General features: G+C 43.8%; 1 protein-coding gene across 3 annotated transcripts in view; it reads right to left on the bottom strand.

The window, feature by feature from the left end:
- LOC124995706 (matrix metalloproteinase-16-like) overlaps nt 1-22517 on the bottom strand; it is a 72026-nt gene that overhangs the window by 45528 nt on the left and 3981 nt on the right. Inside the window, exons 2-5 of one of the 3 annotated variants that reach the window (XM_047568320.1) lie at nt 9549-9697; nt 8553-8570; nt 8256-8378; nt 1296-1600 (exon numbers count right to left, since the gene is read on the bottom strand). In XM_047568320.1, coding sequence (XP_047424276.1) covers nt 1296-1600; nt 8256-8378; nt 8553-8570; nt 9549-9697 — 595 coding nt within the window. The remainder of the gene's footprint in view (nt 1-1295; nt 1601-8255; nt 8379-8552; nt 8571-9548; nt 9698-22517) is intronic. The other 2 variants (XM_047568321.1, XM_047568322.1) reach the window with 2 other exon arrangements.

Below are 22517 nucleotides of genomic sequence, written 5' to 3'. Positions count from 1 at the left end.
CTTCTATTTTCTTGTTTTTCTGCTTGTACCCCTTCAACAGCCCTTTCTTTCTTTGCTGCACGCTTTCCTCTAGCTCTTCGTTTACACTCGGTGAAGGACGCAGAGAGCTCAGAGGTCAACCTGGGAGCTTAGTCGACTTGCTGCGGGCAAGCCACTAATTCACACAACACGCATACACACAAGCGGGGTTGGACCGTGGCACAATACCGAACAGCAACACAGCTGCTCAACATGCAACCCACAAGGCAGAATGACACGAGGACCCCGCTAAAGGCAGCCTGACAAGCTGCAAGGCTCCGAGGGCGAGCGCCGAGCTAGGGCGCGGGCTGGAGGTCAGCGCCGAGCGAGAGGTGATATGATTACTGTAGTTCAGCAAGGGAGATATCTCCTTTCAGCCAGAGAGGACCGAGCAAGCCTCAGCAAATCAGACTGAAATCACACCGGAGCAGAGCAGAAATCAACAGCACCGACCAGCAACATGCAGCATCCAGCAGGCGTTGCACTGCAGCACATCGCGCCAGCCAGCAAAGCGCCGAGACCTGGGGTTCGGCGAGAGCAGAGGTGCTGCACGAAATCAAAATATATTCTACTTCCACATGTGGTCCAGGTTTTAGTATTGTATGTGTGACGGTACATTGAAGAGACAAGTTTTAAAGCTGCAAATGCATCTGCTTTCCAGTTTGCGTTGATAACTTTATTCCATTTCTGAAAGATGAGTGCACGGGAATGAATTACTATTCCAGATGCAGTAACAATATTAATACAGCAGTATTATCCTCATTGAAAAAAAATCACTGCTGCACCACTGTTCTTTTGGTTCCCTCGACTGTTCATGGTCAAATCGTGTTAAGATTATGTTTTGAATACATTTTTAGACATACCAAGGCCTACATATTTACATGCACGCTGATATATTCATTCATCACACATGGCTATCTGGCTGCGCGATGATAAATAATGAAACGCTCTGTTTAATGCATCACCTATGACTGCTTATCCTGCAGAAGGTCACAGGGGCTGGAACCTATCTCCGCTGGCATTGAGCGACAGCCAGGGTACACCCAAGACAGGTCATCAGTCCATTACAGAGCCAGCACAGAGACAAACGACCATTCGTTCCCACATCAACACCTGAAGGCAGTTTAGAAGCATCAGTCAACCTAACGTGCATGCCCTTGCACTGGGGGACGAAGCTCGTGATCCTGGAGAAAACCCTCACATGCAAACTCCACACACTCCACGGCCGATTTTAAATAAATAAATAAATAAATAAATAAACAGTGATCTACACTTACCGTCATGGTTAGGGTTGCCCAGCGTCCACGGCTCATCCGAGTCAAAGTGCGTGTCGCCTCCGATTCCCGGCCCCGGAAAGTAGGCGTGCGCCAGGAAGCCCCCCTCGCCGTCGAAGGGCGAGCTGTCGCCGTGGAAACCTGAAGCGAAGATGATGGTGATGTCGACGTCCTTCTTGGTCCTCTCCAGCTCGCTGTAGGGCACGGCCTCGAAGCGCAGCGGCGTCACGTTCTGCCACACGTCGAAGGCTCGCCGGATGGCGTCGTGGGTCTCCTCAATGCCCACTTTGGGTGTCACGTTCTTTATGCTGCAAAGGCACGGATAAATGATAAGTACACTATTCTCTTATCATCACGCCCTAGCGAGCCTCTTGATTTCTCCTCCAGCTGTCCAGCAAATTCATTGCAAACCGGTCTGATAAGACTCTTAGGTGGTCAGGGCAGAGTGGCTCATTCCAACGTCCAATTTAAAGAACAAAATCTAATCGGGGAACGTAAATAACGCAGAAGTGCTGTAAATGGACAACACTGCTACATGTCAATCTACGTGACCTCTCAGTGCAACAACAAAAAAAAAAACACCAACAACTATCACTTTTTCTTTTTTTTGTTGTTGTTACTGCATGCTGCTATTTCACGCTCATCCTGTTCGCCAACAGAGAGCTAAATGGAGCGATTTGTGAGAGAGAACAGCTGAGTCCTCCCCTGCCGGCTTTGACTTGCTGCAGGTGTGGATAGGACGGGACAATTTCCTGCCTCTGGAATTTATTTTCTAATTAAGGATTATCAACAGCCCACTGCCCGCTGAGAGCCGCAGCCTGATTCGGGGGAATCAGGAAGAAAAGAAAAAACACTCTCCACTTTATTCACTCTGAAAATATCTCAGTGTCACGCTCTATTAAAAATTGTCTCCAGGGATAGAGATAGGTGTAGTTTACATCTTTAAACTTTGACATTTGTAAACACTATATTCTTATTATGCTGCTGGTGGTACAATGCCTGTATCGAGTGAAATGATGAATTAAATTTATTTCTTTGTTTATTTCTCTTCAGGTTTTTTTTTTGTTGTTGTTTCAGGTTTATCCATATCAGCCAGTTTCCTCCTCCCACAACCCCGCCATCTCTTTTGTGTACCTTCTGACACCTACTCGCCTCCCTTCGCTTTTTTTTATTTTTTGTTCCTCACGCTGTCTGGTGCTCGGCTGTCAAGCTGTCATTTTTCATAATAGGAATAAATATTATCGGAGCGTCTTTGTGTGCTGCAGCGAGGCTGCGATTTATTTGCAGCTTATTTATCCTGGACGTAATCTCAGAATCGTTATTAAATCAAACTCAGTGATTGTGGGAACATCAAGGCTGGTTCCTAAACACAAACAGTCTGCTACTCGTTAGATTGAAATGTGCATTTGGAATACACCAATCAGCCACAACATTAAAACCACTGACAGGAGAGGTGAATACGTTGGCCATGGTGTGACAATTCAATATTCTGCTGGGAAACTTTTGGACCTGGGATTCATGTGGATGTTACTTAGACATGGAACCCACCTAGACCAGACCAGGCACCCCCACCCCATAGCAATGACACTCCTTGATGACACCAGCCTTCCCCAGCAGGATGCAGATTAACACACACACACAAAAAAAAACGCTTTAGGAACAACTCAAAAATATGAATAACAGCAGATGCCACAGGACACCCTCAGAAGGCCCATGTCCATTCTCTGATGAGTCCCATCTGATTTAGAGGCACAAGTTACAGTTACGCAATATTGGGAAGGTGGTCATAATGTTATGCCTGATTGGTGCAACCAAATTACAAGACTGAAGATTTGCTCACACATGGCGTGTAATCTGATCACAAGTGGACTTGTACTATGGAAGTATTACAGTGTGTTAATGTGCTGCTCTAGAGATTCTGGCTCTCCCTCCTCTCTTGGACATTGGCTTAAATCTGGTGTTTTGCAGCCAATCGATGTCCACCGGCAGGCTGTATAAGGACTGAGAAGAAGCATTGTTAGGGCTCTTGGCCATTCATGAGTGCCAGCACAACCCGGTGTTGTGAGCTGTTTGTGTTGGGCCTTAGGATGTAGGTTTTGTGTATGCTGTGGTAAATGGTTGGGTTGTTACAGTTTATTTTGTAAATGAACCATTCGGTAATTCAACCTTTGTAGAACGATTTTAATGTTTATATAGTGCTTGCCAGCAAGAGCTTTTAAGAGTGAGCTGCCATTATTGTTGATAGTGCTGTTGTCCAGTTTTTTCTCACACTTAGCTTTCACACACAGCTGAGTCGCAGGTTTCTGTTTACTTAGTTTTGGTCAGGTGGGAATTTCACTTCTATTTATGGTGGATTTGTGGTGTTTGGCGATGGAGCTCCTTAAAGTTCATTCATGCTCTCTCTTTTAAAAACTGGTAATGAAACTGCCCTCAAAAAGCTTTAGGACATAACAGTCAGTTCACACTGGCACGGTGAATGGGCCTCCATATGCATATTGAGTAACCTCTTGGGACAGGAAGGAAAATGAACATGTAAATCTTTTTTTCAAAAGCCAACTGTATGCCTCATCTGATGAAAAGAAGAAAGAAAGAAGAAGCAAAATAAAGGGTTTGTGTTCACACTGCATCGGATGTCAATGCATCTTGAGTGCACTTAACAAAACGCAGTGAATGAACAGAAGATAAATCTAAATCAAATCAATATTTGGTGTAACCACCCTTTGCCTTCAAGCCATTATCAGTTCGTCTAGGTCGGTCCACTTGCAGACAGTTTTTGAAGGAACTCGGCTGGTAGGTTGATCCAAACATCTTGGAGAACTAACCACAGATCCTCTGTAGATGAAGCCTCCCTCATATTCTCCTGTCTTTTCATGTTATCCTAGACAGACTCGATGATGTTGAGATTAGGGCTTTGTGGGGGCCATGCCATCACTTCCAGTACTACTTGTTCTTCTTTACTCTGAAGATAGTTCTTACTGACCTTGGCTGTATGTTTGGGGTCTTTGTCCTGCTGCAGAATAACGTTTGGGCCAATCATACGCCTCCCTGATGGTACTGCATGATGGATCTGCCTGTATTTCTCAGCATTGAGGACGCCATTAATCCTGACCAAATCTCCAACTCGATTTGGAGAAATTCAGCCCCAAACTTGCAAGGAACCTCCACCGTGCTTCACTGTTGCCCGCAGATTCTCATTATTGTACCACTCTCCAGGCCTTCAGTGAACAAACTGCCTTCTGCTACAGCCAAATATTTAAAATTTTGTCATGTCAGGTATGGATTTCTGACTGAAACTTTTTTGGTCAGACTTCTCTAGACAGTAAATGGATGTACCTGGGTCCCACTGGTTTCTGCCAGTTCTGAGCTTATGACACTGCGGGAGATCTTGCGATTTCGAAGGGAAATACGCTTGATGTGTTTTTCATCTGCTGCAGTTTCCTTGGCCAACTACTGCGTCTGAGGTCCTACATCCCAATCCCTGACTGTGCAAGTGTACGCAGAAGGATTGATGCTGGTTTGAAGGAAAAATTGTAGTAACACCAAATATTGATGTGACTTAGATTTTCTGTTCGTTTGTTCCCTCACTTTGCATTTTGTAAATTGATAAAAAAAAGTACACCCACTACTGTATGCCATCTTAAAAAGAGAGAAACAAATGGTCAGGAATGTAAAGAAGCAGTGTTCGTTTCAGCCAGGTGATGATCATTAAATATTCGTGTCTAAGCTCAATAAAAGTCTGTCTCAGATTTAAACCTGTATAATTTGGGCTAGACTCATTTACACATTGAACAAACCCAGAGAGACATTAGCAATTAGAGTTGTACTTCAGCCCACACTTTTAAGTCCAACATCCACTCTCCTTTCAGCCTTGTTTTGGTCTCGGGCAACTCCTGAGAGAAAGTATGTAAACATAATGTCTCTTCATTTGATAAATGCTCCACTACTTTGGTAGGTGTTTATGCTAAGTTTCTCTCTCTGCTGTGAAATAAGCAATCATCAAACTGACAGGTTGTTGCTGGATGTGATTACATCCATCTCACAGATACAAAGTGCAATGCATAACAGCTTGAAAACTGTGTGCGTCCTCGATTGTCCTGCAATAAATGTGAGCACTAAACGTGAGCATTTCATGATGGGTGCCGACAAACTCCTAAATTACAGAAATATTCTTCAACATCAGTTGAAGAGGCATTAGCTCGCCGGCTGGCTGTTGAGTAAGCAAACTGTCTCTGCCTGATTGAAACCACTTAAGGATAGAGCACAAATGGCTTCTTTGTCTTTTGAAGGGCTTATGCGGAGTAGACAGAGGTACAAGCATGGTCAAGAGAAAGAAACAGCCTCCATCAAATCAATAGCATCTGACCCAGAGAGAGTCTGCAAAGATACAAAAGACAGCGAAACCCCTCCAGGATTCTCCATGAATACATGCCCTTATCCTGATCTCTCTAAAAGGCCTTACCAATAACTGCGGGCACTTTAGAAATAAAAGCATGCTTTTATTTCAATGGCCCGACTTCCTGAATCTGCGTCCTATTTTAAGATAAATAGACAAACACATGCAGGGAGAAGCTGCAAAACAACAAATTAAATGAATTCCAGCCTGCTCTGAGGCCATATCAGATATTAAACTCCATGTTGTGAGGTGATAATGATTCCAGATGCAGCTCATGTGCTCTAATAGTACCTGCATGCAGGGGGAACAGTAGGGACGCCAAAGCTAATTAGTGCCTCCTCGCAGCAAGTACTGTATATGGATAGATAGAAAGATGCACCCACCCGGGGCGGTCATGCATTTGTTATACTTCATAAATGCCAGCGCTGCTGTTCAAGATTAGAGCGACGGAACATCAGGAGGTTTCAGGTTCCCTCGTTGTGCGTTGAGTCACTCTTATTGGACTTCGAGCTCTAACTGAAAGGACAGTTGGAAAATGATGCTCGTGTCGACCTAATGTATGTTTATTTTGGGTTGTCTGCCTGGAAACCAACAGTCCATTTATTTAGCTTAGATAGCTGCATGACATCTGACCATGTGAAATTGTCATAGCATCAATCACCATTATTGGTTGAACAGTTCTGCAGTACAACTAAAACTCTTTTTAACAATGTCTTGTGTTTAATCAAGTGTATATTCTAAGTTTGAATATACGATTAATGGCTGTTCTTAAAAACAACAACTACAATCAGCCAAACAATCTCAGCTTTATAAAAGTCCAAAGAACTGTCAGATTAAGTCCGATGTTTGACTAATGCAGTGACCTACTAACATTGTAGCCAACCAAGTGATTTTTTTTAGCAGCTTAAATGCAGTGAAAATATATCAGAGCAATCCAGCATCATGAAAGCATTTTACCAAATTTGTTAGGTAATATCTAGATTTATGATTGTTGAAATCTGGTAAAACAAAACAAAAAAAAAAAAAAAAACACGTCGGATGAATGGAAATGCAAACTCTGTGTATCAGGAAGAGAATTACAAGTTGAATGATTGAAGTGTTTTTGATAATCTAAGTTGCTGCTAGTTCTCAGCAACTTAATTTGTAGTAGTTGTAGTTTGTTTAAAATCGAAGCTGTGCTGCGCCGACAATTATTTAAGAAATCTTCTTGTTTTTCGACAAACTGAGATTAAGCAATAAAGATTCTCCTTCTTGTTCCTGCTCTTCTCATCTACAGAGGTCGGTTACCTTGTTTTGAAGACTCTTTCTCCTTGCATTACAGCATATCTATTATTATTAGAAACATGCTGATACTTACAGTATACATCCGATTTAAATATAGCAGTGAGTTGCGTGCTACACACACAACCTTTAAGGCCATTACAAGAATCTTAAGATGAATGCGCTGCATTCTCAGACTTCCTCCATTGCGCCGATCTGAGATAAAAAGGAGCAGCTGCAGGCACATCTGACTTCTGACTGGATGCCCACGTACAACACGCACACAACTAATAAATATGCACGCACATGAGCACACACTCTTAAAAAGCTCCCATCCTATTACGTAACCCTAATCTGTCAGAGAGCACCCTCTGCCTTCCACCGGGGTTTCCTCCTCTCCTCTCAGCTCATCCCTTTCTCTCTGCAGCTGCTTCTCCTCCCTCCACTCCTCATCTCCTGCTATGTACTCCTGCACTCTTCGACGAGCAAGCTCATTTGCTTCTTTTCATACTGGTGCACTCGCAGATGAAACTAATTTTAAAACTCAAACCCCAGCATAGTGTTTTTATAAAAAAAGAAAAATGCACAGGCGTGACTTTGGCCAGTTGTGCCATCGGTGATACACAGGCCTGCTATAGCTGTAGGTCACTGATCCATAGATTATACTTAGCATGTAATGCTGCTTATACATTTATCTCCAGGCAGATCAAAAAGTTCTCTTCTTAAGGATTATCCCTTGAAACATGGAACGATAATATAGCACATATGAAACATAATAGAATTCTGGACCTGACCTCAACAAAATGAAGTTACTGTGGTGCAGACACAGAGAAAGAGCAAAAGATATTTTTTGTCTATGCAATTTCAGCTGCTGCCCATAGGCTTCATAAATTGGAATGGGGTGCAAAAAATCCAACAGATAGTCAGACAGAGGTCTTACAGTATGCCCCACCTCAAAAGCTCTAAGAACATTGTACTATTTCAAGTAGGCTGCCACATCATGGAAAACTTAAGAGACGCAGGATAAGAAAATCAGGAAGATATGCAGGGAAGACTCTAGCCAGCCAGTATCTGTGAATTTTAATCAAAAGGTCACTGAGATTCTTGTTTGTGTGCATGTGTCTGTGTGTATGCATTTTTTTTTTATTCATTTGTAGCTGCAGGCCAGTACTGGATTAATCTTGGTGGTTTCACAATGTGACAAAAGCTCTTTTAGTCGGAGAGTCAGCTGGAGTTGCATGTTGTGGGGTTCACGGGTATTGGGAGAGTGGGATTTCTTCTAAAAGCTTTAAATTTCGCTTTCCACCCACCTGTATGTGATATGTTTGTGTTGCCACTTCTGTCCCGTAAGGGCGTACCGCCGTTTCCTGACGCTGAATTTGGACGCACCCCCTATCTGGTCAGGAACGCCACATCTGGGCTTCTTCATCCATCTGCAGGAGAGAGAAGTCAACAGAAACTTAGCATCTTGCTACACATTACTTGTATGTACTTGTATGCTGATGACTGTCCATGGTTCATATGATGTTGTTTGTATGTTTGTGTAGTAGACAGAAGAGACACACAAATGCACACATACACAATATAATGCACAAAAGATGCCTCACCTTACTGTGGTATCTCTACTTCAACCAAGAGAAGCAACAGGGAGAAAACAGACATACTGTTAGCTGATCACATGTCACCGTATGAGCCCAGCGGTGAGGACAGCTGTTAGTCTACATTTACTGGCCACCACATTGCCATGTTACAGTTCAGTGGCCAATTTGGGCACATTTGTTTTTTATAGCACGGATGGTATTTTACTGTTGGTGGGCATAAATGTCAGTGAACACTGTTTTGGTAATGTGCCGGTATGAAGACATCTGGATGAGGCGCAGAGGTTAGAACTGTGTAAAATCTGGTCTGTATTTCCTTTTCATAACCTTGTGGTTATTAACGTGATGCATAATTTAAAAATTTAAAGATTTATGGAAGCCTCACGTCGGTACAGGTTACTGTACAATATATTTTTTTATTTATTAACAGAAACTAATGTGTCATCCTTGTCTGCCTGCAACTGCTGCGTTGAGGTTTGACTGACAGAACGGGGTACAACCAAACACTGCCCTGTTCAGCATTCTCTTCCACTGAGTATTAATAGTAAGGTATTTCTGCGGCCTTTGATCTGACATCAGAGGTGCACTCTCTGCAAAAGGCCTGTTTGATCAAATTAAAACGCCCCGCTTAATCTATGTCATGGTAACTTTGTGTCTGGCAAAATTGCTCTGCTTCGCTTCTGAATGCAAAACAGGAGCTGAATGACGCACTATTTGTACACATTTTCAAAATGTCAAGTCCACTTGCACAGTGAATGGTTTGAATCTTTCATTTTTAAAAAAACACATATAGCTGTAACATCGCCATAGTTTTAGCAGGTTTGTTCACTACACCTGTAAAACAAAAATCTATGCCTGAGGTCTTCAGCAGATTAAGTTGTCATCAATTATCAAATCATAAAAATATTATTTGTAATTAGAAAGAACTTCTAAAGATATCTTATAAGCATTCATTTTCAGGAACTTTTGTTGTGGTATTTATACAATTAATTTTTTCCAACTCACTCTATAGTGTTCTCGTCCAGAGTCCCTGTGACACTTAGGCCGTAGCGGCGCTGCATGGCAGCGATAGCAGACTGCATGACTCGAGCAGAACGCAGCACTGACATTCTGGGGTCTGCAGGAGGGAGGTAGCCATACCTCTGGAGCCATGCCTATAAACAAGGAAACAAAGGGGAAACGGTCACACATTAAAGTCCAGAGACTAATGTCAAGAAAAAGAGTTTAAACACATGAAGTTGATTGTATTCCAGTGGTTCAAAGTATTGCTAAACATTGTGGGAAACACTGTATGATGATTGGTATTCATGATCACGTTGAATTGGAAGCGCAAACATAAACAGCCAAATATGTAACTAGTGACAGGAGAAGGTTATCATAGCTTAGCATTAGAACTAAACACAAATGGAAACATCTAGCATAGCTCTGTCAAGTTTTCAATTAATATGCTCTCTAACATTGCTCCTTTAGACCTGTAGCAACTTCATTTACACATGATCAAGCATAGAATCATAGGCCAACCAGTACCAAAGTGTGAGCTAAAGGCCTAAAAAAGCCTCAAAAAGCCAAAGTAAAATTAAAGCTAATATTGAACCATTTGGAGTGCAGGCATATTTTGAAAGAGTGCTACTGGCACCAAGTAACAAGAGTTTGAATATGCTGAAAACATTAGGGTCTGACATGAGGGTTTAGTGAGTCTGCAGTTATGCTTGTATCCTATAATGCTGTGCATCATTCTAATCCACAGAAGAAAAAAATATTCCGTTCTGCATGATAAAACAACATTCAGTGCGTTTACAGACCTAGCTATGCTCGAAATTCGACTTTCTGAATACAGTCTTTGTTCCATGTTCACATGCACCGGAGAGAATCCAATAACTGATGGGAAAATGATCTCCTCCCCCACACTAGGTGGCGATACATGTCTTTTGAGCAGGTTAATACCATGTTAATACGGCCCCCTTTCCGGCTAACCGATTACCCCGTATAATAAACAAGAGTTGTGTGGCAGACTAGCATTTCAAACAACAATTAGATGGATTATAGTACAGCTTTCTTAATCTCGTACGTAATGTGCACGGTTCTTTTAGTGCAGATAAGATGCGCGCTATCCCTCAAGTGGTTCTTCTACCGGCTCAGTTTAACTTCTTCTTCTGCGACCGGCTTTCTCTGATGTTTTTGTCCCAGCGCAGTGGTTGTGGCACATGCGCACACGCATTATCCTGTTAAAAGTCCGATTGAGCGTATACATGCAAGAGAAAAGCGGTTTCCAATCGCGTTATCTGGGGGTTTTAACCGGATAACGACAACTCTGATTTTAGTAGGAGCAACATGTGTACATGCACTTAAGTTGTCCAATTGAAGTCAGATTAAGGCAATAATTCATTCTTTTCATGTGCATGTAAACGTACTGATTTACTGTCAGGATACAGCTTTGTATGCGGAGAGATCAAAGATCGGCATGTAACAGATTCAGTGATGTACGTGAAAGGGCGTCAGTAGAAACAGAAAAGATCTCAATGCCAGTTTAAAGTGCAAAATGTCACCTGTTATCATATCATCCTGCTTGTCAGGAAAAAAGGCTTTTGTGTAATGGAGCTTTCAGTATCTATAAAATCCTGGCAGAGGGAATCACAGCTCAGATCTTTTGGACCAGGCAGGAGAGGGGGGATCATTTGAGCTTTCCCACAGAAGAGGCTTTAGGGATTTGGATAGTTCCAGCCTCTCTGTATTCTCTCAGGCTTCAGCATAAAAATGGTAAATACATTCACAAACCGCTGCATTTTGCACAACAAAGCCAGCCACCCAATAAAAGGGGAGTTCAGTATTTTCTTCTTCTTGAAGCGCAGTGAAACCGAAACAACACAACACTGGCCTAGAATCTCACGGACCCAATGAACTCTGGAGTGCCAGGCTGAGTATTTGCCTTATTCCTCATTCAGAAGCGGTGCGCCGTGAAACCTGAGCGCTATTCTCGTACACAATGTTGTCGGGCTGCCTCAGTCATCATGGAGGCCTGCTGCTCAGGATAGCATACACACTGAGAATGAAATTCACTAAACAAGGGAGGGAAGCGCGGTGTGGGAGCAAGCAAGGAGAACGCGATAAAAAGGCAAACATTACTCAACAATGGAATAAATGCTACGGCTTCTGTTGCAGTGAGTGAATCTCGTGTCAGTCTCCATGCTAAAAAGGAACAATGAGCTCTTTAAGAAACTCATTGTATGGGCTGTTTGTATATATTTAAACGGTGGCACAAGCGAGACAAATTATATGTCTGCCACAGCTGTAAAAGGTGGCTCCCTTTGTTTCTTTTGCTTCTGGTAGTCGAGAAATTGGGGAAGGGGAAGGTAAAAGAGAAACATTTACATATCAGAGGGATGTTCAGATGCCTGAACGCTGTGTATGTACAGTATCTGCACTGGCACGCGGTCAGACGCAAGACAGCGCTAGTGAGTAGAGTGCAACTGTGAATTTTGACAGCTCAGGTCACATCTCATAAAAACTTACACGAAACCCTTAAATCTTTTGAAAAACAATTTGCAGATATTTATAACTATCACTGGGAGATGCTTGATAATCTATAAATGCAATAACATACTTTAAAGAATAAGTATAGTGGCGGGTGAGAGATGATTAGCATAGCTTAGCATACGATTAGGACAATGAGGAAATAGGCGGCAAGTCTCTAATGTCTAATGTTAACAAAATCTTCCACCATCTCTAAATATCACTAAATGTGTTGTTTCTGCTTTATTTAGTCTGCAAAACCAACAAAAAAGAAACATTTTGTTCCTTTCAGATAGAGTCAGGTTTGCCGACGCTGCTTTCAGGCTTTATGCTAATCTATGCTAACAGGCTGCTAGCTGAAACCTTGCGGTGTATGATATCGATCTTCTTGTCTAATTCTCCACAAGAAAATAAACAAGTTTATATACCAAAATACAGAACTATCCACTGAAAAATCAGGAAAATCCATATTTAAAATATTTAAGACTCTCTGAAACAACAACACTCCATTTCTGGATGTTGTAGTTCCCCGTAAAGACTTGGATAATAAAGTGGATATAGTGGCAACCCAACACAACTAACAGATTTCTATTAGTATCTCATAACTCTGACTTAACTTTACCTTTACTGAGCCCCAAATTAGTGTTTGTTTCAGTAATGTAGGGTGATATCGAATCTTATTATTGATACACTACACAGCTTCACATGTGAATGACACAAGACAAGGGGGATGATACACAAGTTAAACATTGAGATGATAACTTAAAATTGCCTCTGTAGTTTTTGGGTGCTGTGATGGGCACATTAACAAAACTCTGACACACTCTGCTCTAATGACTTATCCCCAACTTATCAGTGTGTCAGATGTCAAAATGTTTGGCTCATCTTGTCATTCATATTTCTTAACTCCAGAGAGGCCCCTCCTCCTTACATTTTTTTTGCTAACCTTTTACGCCCTCTTCTCTTTTATTTCCGACCGCCTCTTCATCCTCTACCCCTCCTCCCCTCGCACCTAGAGAGCGGGTGATAACATTTCAACGCGTGTCAGGTTCTTTACACTCTTCGTGTAGAGCGGGTTCATGGGTGGGAATTTTCGTTCAGCTGCAGAGGTGGTGCAGCAAATATGCGCGAGCTCGGACGAAGCTGCAGAAACACATTCATGAAAGACTTCCGAACAATCTGTGTCACTGTCGCCGTCAGAGAGCTCAACCATGAAATGACACATGACAGTACACGGCGAAGTCTCACGAGACGGCGCTGGAGCCAAACAAACACAAGCAAGCACATCAACAAATCTCTCTCCGAAACAAGCAGCGTGTTCTATTTTAATCTGACATGAATTATTAATCTGGTTAGGGAAAGCCACAGCGTGTGACGTAAAAGCCTTTCTGAAACTTAATGTGAGGTTGTGAAAGTATAAACAATAATTTGGGTTTAAAATGCTCTTATGATTTATTGCCCCCTCATAATACCCTGACAAGAATCGAGTCGAGTTCCTGATCTCTGTCCAGTTAAAACAGGGTTATTAATAACGGCCAACCTCAACAGAAAAACAACAGTAGTGGTCGAAATCTGTCACTGTACCATTGTGCAAACAAGTGCACGTAAATCTCCCGGATGGGGTTGAACTTGAAACCAACGGTGGTGCAGGATCTCCTCGTATAGTTTGTCTTGTAACATGTGTTTAAGGTTGTGAAAGTGTCTTTTTAAACCTCAAGCCATAATGTTTTTCTAAAGCTTAACAAGTAGTAATGGTTGCCTCAGCCTATCCAAAGAGGGACGGTAAAAGAAAGTGGTACTAAAAGGGAAGTCGTTTATGTGAGGAAGTTATGGTCCAACGAAGGACACAGTTCTACAGTGGACTTATTTGTGTCTTTCTTCCGTCTTACCCAAACAATTCGACTTTGTTATAGTCACAGATAATTGTTTCTCTATTAGGACACGTTGTATTAATACTGATGTGTACATAACGAAACGAAATCTAACAGCAAACTTTTTGAACTTCCAAATGTTCAGCTTCATGATTGTAAATTTGGTTGAATCTCAGTAAACATTACATATATCCATGCTAATGTTCTCCAGCTGGTGTCACAAAGCGCAGCAAGACGTTTTCCTCCTGCGAAGCTTCACATTTTTCTTTTTCTCCACATCATTTCTCCGTCATGTCACTCTCTTTCTCCTCCTAATGTCTACTTTCCTTTTTCAGGTCCTGTAATCATGTCTGTTCCTCCCTCTCATCTCCTCTCTTCTGACATCCGAGTTTTTTTTTTTTTTTTTTTTTTTATTGTAACCATACTTCGGCTCCGTCCTCCAACCACTGGCCTGGTGAATTTCCTGGTGCTTTTTGGGGAGCGAGGGAGGGGAAAAGACTGAGATACAGTTCCGACGTGGCACTGCGTATTTGAGGAAACTTTTTCTTTTTTTTGCGCTGCAGCATTGCAACTACGGCCGCATATGAATGCGCCAATGTTTACAGACACAAAGCTGTCAGACTATTATGTAAATGAAAAGACGTGTTGGTTGAGCACTTCCAGACGACGCGGCCATTATCAGACACGGAGGTGTGCTATAGGTAACGGGCGAACAGAAAGCCCAGACTGTTGTTGTTTCCGCCGCTCAGACGTCGACAGGATATTGGAGGATGTCTGTGATGGGGTTTTCAGTGTCCCACATGTGAACGAAGACAGAGAGACGGGGGCAGGAAGTGGAGAGTGTAGCCGTCATGCTGCTTCTTTATATACAGCACCACGGGGGAAACAGCCAGACGGCACAAAGGATGAATAGAGCCGAGCGGGGCGGACGGTAATTTCGATATAACTTTCTCCGCTGGCGGGAGACGCGGCCGTCGCCGGTCACCGCGACTCTTCCACGGCGACGTTTTTTGCAGAATAATGAAAATGAGGCCACTGATACGAAGATTGGTTCAAGCGGAGATGAATATAGAATTACAGCACACTGCCAGACAGTTCAGAGACACAGACGATGCATTTAAAGAGTCAGTTCCTGGATTCGCGTCACGTGGTCCCCGGCCTTTTAGGAGACGAGCAGCAGGTCCTGGGTCCAGTCACTCCGATGAGAAAGGAGTGACTGGAATAGTTCTCCTAATAGATTTATAATATTTCCCCAACTCGTCTGAAGCCAGGTATTATTTGTCAGCCTTCAGCCCTTCGAGCGAACTGCAGCTAAAGCCGTAGCCGGCTCGTATTTGTAATTCTGAATAAAGTATGGCTGTTGGCTGTTTAAATGTCTAATTGTATCTTTCATCTGCCCACATGATGTTAACAACACTTCTGACAAAGGCCCGCTGAGGAGGCAGGAAGCGAATACAACTTCACCCCATTAGTGCAGATTGTAGTAAGTCATCTCTGTGTTCGAGCGTCTTTAATACTTCAGCTTCATGGCTACGTGTCTAAAAGAACTTCAAGGCACTTTCCAAACTCTTAACTGCGCTACTCATCGCATTTTGCCTTCGTTCATCCGTGAAACAGACAACCTGAAACGTCCCCGGTTCATGTGAGACGACTACAACTTTCAACTTTTTTTCACTCTGTGACTTATGCGACTAATTTGAATAAAAACAGCAGATCCTAAAGTTTTTCTGCATCAGTCCCAACGGTCCTCATCTCCTTTTGTTTTCTTTCTTTATCTCCCCTCTCCGCGGCGCACCTCTCTTTCTCATTGATTCACTGTTTTGCTTCATGATCTATGGTTCCCGGTGTTCCGCCGATGTATGGATTCCTGAGAGCGGGGGGCTCCAGCTTGACAGCGTCCTTTATTCAATAAGACAAAAATTCCTCCCTGTCCTCGCTCTGCAAATGGATAACGAGGGCGCTCGTACGCACGGCCGGTGCCGCTCGACAGAGCTGCAATTTGGACCCCATGTTGGCGTAATAACAGAGCGGTGAGCGCACTTCGTGTAGTCACCGGGGTACTGCAGCCTCCGGAGGCTCAGGGAAAACACAAGCAGGAAGACAAAAAAAAAAGAAAAAAAAAACTGTTCTGGACAAACCGTCACATCATCGCAGAATGAGGAGAAAGCAGGGGGTGGAAAAGATAATGAATTCTTAATAAGGAGATATTCACAGCATGTTCACTCTGTAGTTCAGTTCTCTGGATCAAAGCGGAAAATTATATGCTGGTATATTTTAGTTCTGACACAGTCGAGTTTTGCAAACTAAAGAGTAAATAAATGTCGAGTAACACTTACTGAAATGAAAATAATCAAAAACGCTAAATAACCGCATATGTGAATTGGGTATAATTCCTTATCCTGACAAATACACATCCTTAAAAAATTGTTGAGAAGATCAACGTAGCTTGTCTTGAATAACAGGACATGATGTACCTTTACTGATGCATCTACAGCACAGTCGCCCATACTTCTAGCCTTCATGCAAAGCAAAGCACCCCACAAGATTTAGCCTCATGTTTAATGCACAAAAACCAATGGAATCCATATTCTGGTCTTACTCTCAGGAAAACAATGAATCATTTGATTCCAAATGCCAAACGCGTCGAGGACTGTAACTACATTCATTCTGTTGTCGAGAACAGATAAGCTTTTATATTCTCTCACACAGCAATTTTCGAGACAGCGTGTGGTTTTCATCCTCACCGCAAACTAACTGGAAATAATCCTGGCGTGTCAGTTTGCTTTATTTACGTGTTCAGCCCCAACTCTAAATCTAACCCACACCATGGTTCAACTGCTTTAAATCAGCCGAGCTTTAATGTGTCACAGAGCAAGCGTTGGTCTCTCATGTGTGAGGTAATGAAAACGTTGTTGGAAATGGTGAGCACTTCCTGGAAGCAGAAAGCGGTGGGTTCTATAATGAGGTTAAACTTCTCCAGAAATCAAGGCACTGTTGAAGTGGAAAGATAAGGAGTCCACCAGCTATGCCCTGATGAGGGCTGAAAATCTCTGAAAAGTACGAGCGTCTATTTTTGGGTTCTCCACACTTGATTTCACTTCACTTTGAAGTAGATTATTCTCATGCTTCAGATGCAAGGAGAACCTGGGCTCGCCTCGCCTCCACGTACACCACTTCACGCGGAGTGCATTTCGTTTTCACCTTTGCTGCATTACAGTTCCTGCTCTAAAATTGTGTCCCTCATAGCTACCCTAAAAGGACTCTTCAGATCATTTACACATCCTTATCTAGAGAAAAATACAATTTCCTGTTTCTCTAAGCCTCTTATGCAGCTCCTTAAGACCTTTCAGGCAGAGAACGGTCTCAAACAGAGAGACTAAAACTTGAATTCCCATTAGCAAAGTCACCTCAGGTACACTTAGTTACCTGATAAAAAAAGAAAAGGTAGAATGCTGGAGTGAGGCAGGGGCCTTGTCCTCATCCAGATGTCACACCCGCAGCCGCTGAACTGAGGCGAACTCGCGGAGCTCGTGTCCTCAGACCACCTCTCAAACACCTGGCTCGGGCCCACTACCTGGTGGGCAGAAGGCGGGCTAATTAGTCGATGGGTGGCATCAAAAGGCCAACTTGTAAGAGGACGGAATTATGGATGAGACGAAGCTCGGCGAGCCCCGGTCAGCATGGCAACGCGCGGGGAGCGCGCGGCGGCAGCGCTGGCTGATGTTTGCGAGCGATCGGCTGAGAGGAGCTCGGGTTGCAGGGGCGGCGCGTCGCAGGTCGCGTGTGCATTAATTGTTCATGGCGAGTCGTGGAGGCGAAGTCCCTTTGACATTAAAGTGACTTTAAAGCAGTTGAAAGTTTTATGAGGAGCCACAAAAAGACTTGAGATGTGATGTCACCTTCTATTTTTTTTTTTTTTTTTTTTTTTTTTTCAAGTCGCACACCTCCAAGTCTCTGTGAGATGTAATAAGTCTCAGGCTGTGTGCGAGTCTCTGAATTATGCTCGTAATTACAACAGGTTTGTAACAGACCTTAAATGAAGGCAGCCAGAGAGTCAAGTGTGTTTACAAGCCCGAGCTTCTCGGGGAAAGGTTTATAGACAGAGCAGATCAGCTGTGCCTCATATGTTAACAGTGCTACTGAGGCGGAATACACAAACTGTTTGTGTGTGTCACAAATAAATACACCAATCAACCACGACGTTAAAACCACTGGCTTGCGAAGTAAATAACACTGACATTGTTTTGCGATAATCCAGTGTTCTGCTGTGATGGATGTCACTTAGACATGTGCCACCCACCTAGACCAGACCGGGCACCATTACCCCGAGGTAATGACACTCCTTAATGGCAGCAGCCACCCCCAGACAGGATGCAGACACACATACAAAAACCCGTTGAGGAACAACTCAAAAACCATAAAAAACACTGGCCTCCAAATTCACTAGATCCCAAACTGATCAAGTGGGACGTGGGATGATCCAAGGACCCAAAGACCCCCACTAACAACATTCTGTTTCCAGACACCACAGGACAGACTCAGAAGGCCCATGTCCGTTCTCTGATGATCACGATTGTTTTGGAGGCATAAAGGAGACTTACACAATACTAGACCCGATCGGTGTATATACAGAATGCTGTGTATATTCAATATGCATCAGCACAGTTAGAAATGTGACACTTATCAAAATAAAGCTTCCTTATACTTGGAGAGAAAACGTGTCAAGTCTTGTCTAAGACTAAGGAGACTCATCTGTTAAAAAGGAGAATGCTACTTGATATTTTGACCAAAATGCACCACAAACGTCAACTGTTAGCAGTGCCACGCTCAGGTGCGGTGTCGACGGCACAAAAACGCCGTCTGAAGGCTGCAAAATGCCAACAAGTTCTTCTGCTCTAGGCCAGTGTCTCGTCAGTCGACAGGTTACTTAACGTCCTTCTCGGTTTTGCTCCGCTCATCTCATCAGTGAATGATTTACACCCGAAGTTCCTGACAGAACACAATTAGCTCCCCGCTAGGAAGGCAAATCAGCAGTGGAAGACCTTGCCCCAAGTGATTTTTATACCACAAATAAAAGGTCTGCCAATTACGTCTGACTTTAAACTACGGCTAAAGGAGAAATCACTTAAGCGGGCGAATCCAGCTGTGACATCTGCCAGGAAATTCGAGAGAGGCCGCACCGACGTTTCTAAGTATAACCAGGACGCGCGCCCGTCTTCGTTAGCAAAGCAGATATATCACATTAAATGTCCAAGCAGCCCTGCATTAATCTGGACTGATTGCGTAAGAGGACGTGGCAGGTGGTGATGGAGAAGACGGATCAGTCCGTCCAGCGACACAGTTAGGACGGAGCAGCAGGGAGTGACCAGGGCTCTCGGCACAGGTGAAAAGTGGGAACATGATTCCGGCCTCCTGGGAAAGCCTGCCGCCTCTGACCCCAACCTGAATTATTCATCGCTCACACACACACACACACACACACACATCGAAACCAGTGGCGAGTGTGCCAGGGTCGTCAAGGCAACCACAGCCCTTTCTGCCCACACCAGAAACCACAAACCCACACACACACACACACACACGCATGATCCAAACTGCTCCACTTGAATCCACGCTGTAAAATTTAAATTAAGAGGAGGCGACGTGACAGGGCCACGTCCGCATACAGTATTTAGTCCCTGGCGTCGACACACGTGCACACTTTGTTTTATGCATGCCGCCGTCTGAGCGGTCCCATCAGACCAAATGCCATAAAAATGTCACCCCAAAATGTCAGGGTTACATCACACATACTGATCAGACCAGGCGCTTGTGAGCGCGTGATCATCTGAGATGAGTTTATCAAAGTATTGGAATGCGACAAAAAGAGACGCCCACGCATCAGATCGTTCTTAGAAGACAAAAAAATTTAAAAAAACACCTCCATAAGGCTGTTTGATATGCAAGTTCCAGCTTACGTTCATTTAGGGACGAAGAGCTATCATCGCTTACTCAGACATGCTGCAATGTGATTATGTTACCGCACATGGAAACAGATTGCCACAGTTGTCATGACTCACAAAAAACCGCGCGGCGCAGAGACGCGCACGCTTGTCCCTGAGTGTCTCTGTCAAAAGCTTAATTGACAGCCCTACCCGTGATGCCCCACCGGCAACATCTAATGCTGCCGTTGTCAGTCACATTAAAGATTTAACAGCTCAGTAAGCTGTGACCAAAGACACGTCCTAGAAAGGAGTCGACTGTCAGCTGACGCGCAGAGAGGAGGATTTTCTTTTATTTTTTTTTTGTTTAAAGAAAACTCTGCAACAATAACAAGTGGTTGGCGGAGGAAAGTCAGGTGTGGGACTATGAATCATTTAGATCCGTGCAGGTGTTGTTGTATTTCTCGACAATCGGGCGAACAGACTGACACAGACACCCCGGCGGCTCAGAAAGCTGCTGTCCTGCCGGAGCCAAATGACGTCAAGAACGCTGCGAGTGTGTGTGTGTTTGTGTGTGTGTGTGTTTGCGCGCTGGCGATCCATATGATTGCTCAGTGAGAAATGAGGCCGAAACACACCAATATAACTGTACTCATAAATACGCCTGCGTGCACTCAGACACGGGAGGTGAGCTCATACATACAAAGTGTACTGTATGTAGGAGGGAAGTGTGGCTGCAGGGAAACAACGATTTAATCCGACTTGTTCCTAAGACAACAGCGTAAAGGAAATAAAGGAGGAACCGGTCGCTTCTTAACGCATGTAAAAGTCCAATATGTCCACTCATCGATGGACAGAAGGTATATTTCATTTGTTACGTTTGGTCCTCTGGGAAAAATAAAATCCTCTGCTGCAGAGGGGATGATGCATTTTCAGGTCGAGGCTATTTGAAGCCATTTTAGCGAATTGTTTAAAGTAAGTAGCTAATATCAGCGCCGATAACCACCACGGCGCAGGGAAGTAAAGAAACTTTCAAACTTTCATTATCAGAAATACAAGGGAAAACACACCAAAGTACTGAGTACACAGCCCGACTGCCAAGCAATTTCTGGGAAATGCAGCACAAAAAAAAAAAACCCTCCATGCCAGTGTGCGCTTATCACCAAAAACAGCAAATAAGATTTTTCAATTGCGAGCTGTTACGCTCGAGCCTAAATGAAAAGTCTCCCCTTTGGCCCCGGCGACCCGTGGGCCTGCAGGCGGCGCTGAGAGCGGGCGGAAGCAGGAACACACGCGAGCACTGGAAAGCGAGAAGAAAATAATCCGCGGAAGTGAGAGAACCCGCAAATGTTTACACACAGAAAACTGAACTGACACACACATACACATTCGCGCCAGTTGCTTTCCATTATTGAGATGCCACTCAGGGGGCTGAGCATGCCAACTGGTAACATGAGCTGAGGTGGTGGTGGCTCTGCCACTCCTCACATGGCAACAGCAGCAGCAGCAGCACTGGGCAGTGGACAGCGATGAGTTGAGGCGTTAGCACGAGGGCTGAGAACAGCTCCATCAGCCACACAAAGCATGTACAGTAACTAAGATTAATGAGGATAATGTCCTTATATCAATAAACGTGAAACGATGACACACGATGCAATGTTGTACGGCTTTAATCTGTTATTGCAAACTCTTGTAAACTGTCTTTTTTATGTGGAAACTGCTCAGTGGTAATAAAGGGATAATTCACATGAAGTTATTTCATGTTACGCCAAAATCTCTCCATTAAAGATGATCAGGAGACAGTTAGCTTAGCATAAACTGACTAAAAACAGGGGAAACAGCCAACCGAGCTCTGTCCAAAGACCATTCTTGCATCAACCAATCATATCCATCCCCGCACTGAAATTACAGGGCAGATGTATTTGTTTCCTCATTAACCAAATAAGACGTTTACTGAAATCAACATCTCATTATCTTTACATTTAACAGGACTTCAGTGTTCAGTATTCAGAGGTCTCTCTCTGTGTCTGTGTCAACGCCTAAAAGTCAACAAGTTTGAGTCGAGGTCCAACGTCCATTGAACTGTTGTGTGAATAAGGTCCGTCCAGCGCATTTCATGGAAACCTGCTCCCAGACTTTCCCGATACCTCGCCGACAAACAGAGGGAGCAGATAAAACCCTCGGCGGAGTTAATGATTGCAGCCGACAATCAGCGGCGTCAAGCTAAACTTCCCTTTTATTAATTCATCCATCCGTCTGAGACGGGACGCGCGTGGAGAGACGGGGAGCGCAGCTCTCAATCTCCCCCCGCGCTGCACGGCAGATTATCTCCGACAAAGCAACTTCCCTTCGTCTCTGGCGAGCACAGTGGCATGATTCAAGCACTTAATGTGACTCAGAGCGCAGCGCCGCACCTGATGCCTCTCCGCGAGGGGAACCAAGGCAGCGCTGTGCTCTTGAGGCTTTGGGGCTTTCACATTGTTGTTGTTGTTGTTGTTGTGATCCCAGAGAAAGCTGCCGCAGAGAGAAAACTAAATATCACAAATCCCCACAGAAAGGAGAACAAAGAGCCATAGACGCAGCTTTGAGACAATGGGATAACGATATATATATAAAAAAAAGAGACGTATTCGGTGTTTAAACCGAAAATCAACCCAATGCGAAAGGTGACA

The sequence above is a fragment of the Mugil cephalus genome, chromosome 18 (assembly GCF_022458985.1).
Source record: "Mugil cephalus isolate CIBA_MC_2020 chromosome 18, CIBA_Mcephalus_1.1, whole genome shotgun sequence".
Lineage (NCBI taxonomy): Eukaryota > Metazoa > Chordata > Actinopteri > Mugiliformes > Mugilidae > Mugil > Mugil cephalus.
This window is presented reverse-complemented; position numbering and strand designations above follow the sequence as displayed.